The sequence below is a fragment of the Eurypyga helias genome, unplaced genomic scaffold, assembly GCF_000690775.1.
Source record: "Eurypyga helias isolate BGI_N326 unplaced genomic scaffold, ASM69077v1 Scaffold52138, whole genome shotgun sequence".
In the NCBI taxonomy this organism is placed as follows: domain Eukaryota; kingdom Metazoa; phylum Chordata; class Aves; order Eurypygiformes; family Eurypygidae; genus Eurypyga; species Eurypyga helias.
In genome coordinates, this window is record NW_010267267.1 from 1437 (window position 1) to 3787 (window position 2351).

Below are 2351 nucleotides of genomic sequence, written 5' to 3' on the forward strand. Positions count from 1 at the left end.
ACTCTTGGTTACCCACTTTGTGAATGAAACAGGAGTCAGGAACCATAGCTCTACAAACAAAAGTCAATCTGCCCAGGACAAGATTAGAAAGAGGTTCTTCTTTGTAACACAGGCATCCTTTAAGGGGACAAAACCAAACTGAAGGCTCTGAAGCTTCGAGGAGTTCAGTTTTCCCATGCCTGTTATGTTTTCAGTCACGTGGTCACAGCATATAACTAAGTCCAGTTAACAGAATCCTACACATGCTGCTTTCCCTTCAATTCCAAAGAGACATTCACAGAGTAACTGGGACTTTTACAGGCTGGAAAGAGCAAAGCTCAGCAGGATAACTTGATACATGGACAAGAAATTGCTTAGAACTAAATGCATCTGGAAGTAACTTTACTCGGCATCCGTTGACTTATAGTGATCATCATCCACAGTGGAGTAGATGTGTCCCTCGCTGCTAAGGAATTCAACGGCTTGCCTTTGAATAAAAGAAAGAAGTGATTGCTAACCAGTTCAACACCTTTTTCTCAGAGATTTCCTGCTTACAGACCCCATCCCTGCAGTTCCTCTCTGGCATCTGCCAAAGGAAGCTCTTGGTGGCTCTATCCCACGAGCAGTTTGAGCGCTGCTCCACCAGCCAGTAGGCACATAAAGTTTCTCCAAAGCTATGGCCATATGCTCCCCCAGCCACTCTTAGGCTGCATGCCACAGAGGGGAAGGCCACCACTCTCAGTACTTCCCAGGTAAAAGCAGTACCTACAATTCTGCTCCAAAGGGGACAGAACACAGAGGCAATGGACGTTAATTACTGTCTTTAAGCTTCACTAGTTTTCTAAGTCTCAGGCAGAAGCTGTAAGAGACAGCAAAGGAGAACAGGAACAGTCTATTCCCAAGCTTTGATTGGTGTGCAGAGAGCAAGGTAGTCCTTGAACAGGAGAAAATACTGCTGACGCACTGCGGTACTCCCAGGTACCCACTACTTTGCTACTGAACTATTAAGCAGCTTGATCTGAAAATAGGAAGCGAAGCAAATTATCACCCCTTCTACTGACAGTGGCTCATTCTAAGCTGCTGGAATACTTCAGAAGCTCTGGCTCACAACTGCAGCCTACTGGGACCATCTGAAATCACAAGTGGCATTGAACAAACAAGGATCTGGGCTTGCCTGCTATCTTCCTCTCTGGCTTCTTTCACCAGACTCCAAGAAGGACTGCCTAGATTTCCAGAACATCCTTCATTTCTACAGACTTACTTGATTGCTGACATGCTCATATTTTGGAGCTGAAGTTTCAACTCTTGAAGACTCATACCTTCTGCGGCATGGCAGTTTTTAATCAGGTTCAGCACCTGGAAAAGCAAGAACCACATTAGCACACAGCTAGGCTTCTCTACCACTGACGGCCAGCAAGGCCAAGGAAGAACCACCCATCTTCAGAGAGCAGCTGAGCTTTCTGTGTCCTACCATCACGCCGCAGCAGACTCCGCTGCAACTGCTGTGATCTTGGCGAAGCTGCTCGCACCCACCTGACTCTGATGCGCCGTGAGTCCATTCACTGACAGACTGCCACCTCCTCCATAGCCCCCCATGTCACTGCGCCCAGCAGAGGGAAACGACTGAGGCACTCTTGATGCTGACTGAAATCACAACATTAAAACTGCTGTGGTTACCCAGGCTGCTGCAAGCCCACAGCATTGAAGACTCAATGTTATTTCAGAGGGACAGTAATTAGAAACAGATTCCAAGAAGAAACCGCTGGAAATGGACTGCACCACCACCTCTCTCTCTCCAAGGAAGCCAGGACTCCTGTAACATCCTCACCGTAGCTCTCCAACAGCTTCAAGCTTTCCAGCCCAACTTGTGTACAGTTTCCCCAAACAACCAAAAGGTCCCTCTCTTCAGGAGATAACCAGGAACCCAGTTAGGGCTGAGATGGAACCAGGATCTTCAAGTACGTACGTACCGTAAGACTTTTTCTGAGCATCATGTGTGCGTTGACAATCTCTAGAATGTGTGTGGTGAACTCATTCATATTTTCTAGAGGCATGATCTTAAACGCCACCAAGCTTTTCTTATTCTTTCAAGGAAAAAAAGAAAAAGGCAAGAAGTTAACATCGCAGTAACGGGAACATGCTTCACAGCCAATCCAACCACCCTCTCCAGGAACAGGGATAGTGATGGGTAGGGAGCTCATCTGACATAACCAGTCTAAATTTTTTTGACTTACACTTTCATACGTAATTTTGCCAGACAGTGCAGACAGGGTAACTTCTTTTTCTAACTGGTTAAATAATTGCAATTTGCTTCAACACATGCACCATTATTTGAATTTTTATTCATATGATAGAGTGGTTTGGGTTGGAAG

The 2351-nt window shown here is 46.0% G+C and overlaps 1 protein-coding gene across 1 annotated transcript; it reads right to left on the reverse strand.

The window, feature by feature from the left end:
- Positions 1-381: 381 nt before the first annotated feature.
- On the reverse strand, positions 382-2063 carry LOC104502919 (replication protein A 32 kDa subunit-like; the record flags this gene model as incomplete). The annotated part of the gene is made up of 4 exons (XM_010157341.1): positions 382-466; positions 1241-1335; positions 1513-1623; positions 1950-2063. Coding segments are annotated over 4 exons (405 nt in total), but the record flags the coding sequence as incomplete, so codon positions are not given.
- Between the last annotated feature and the right edge of the window lie 288 nt (positions 2064-2351).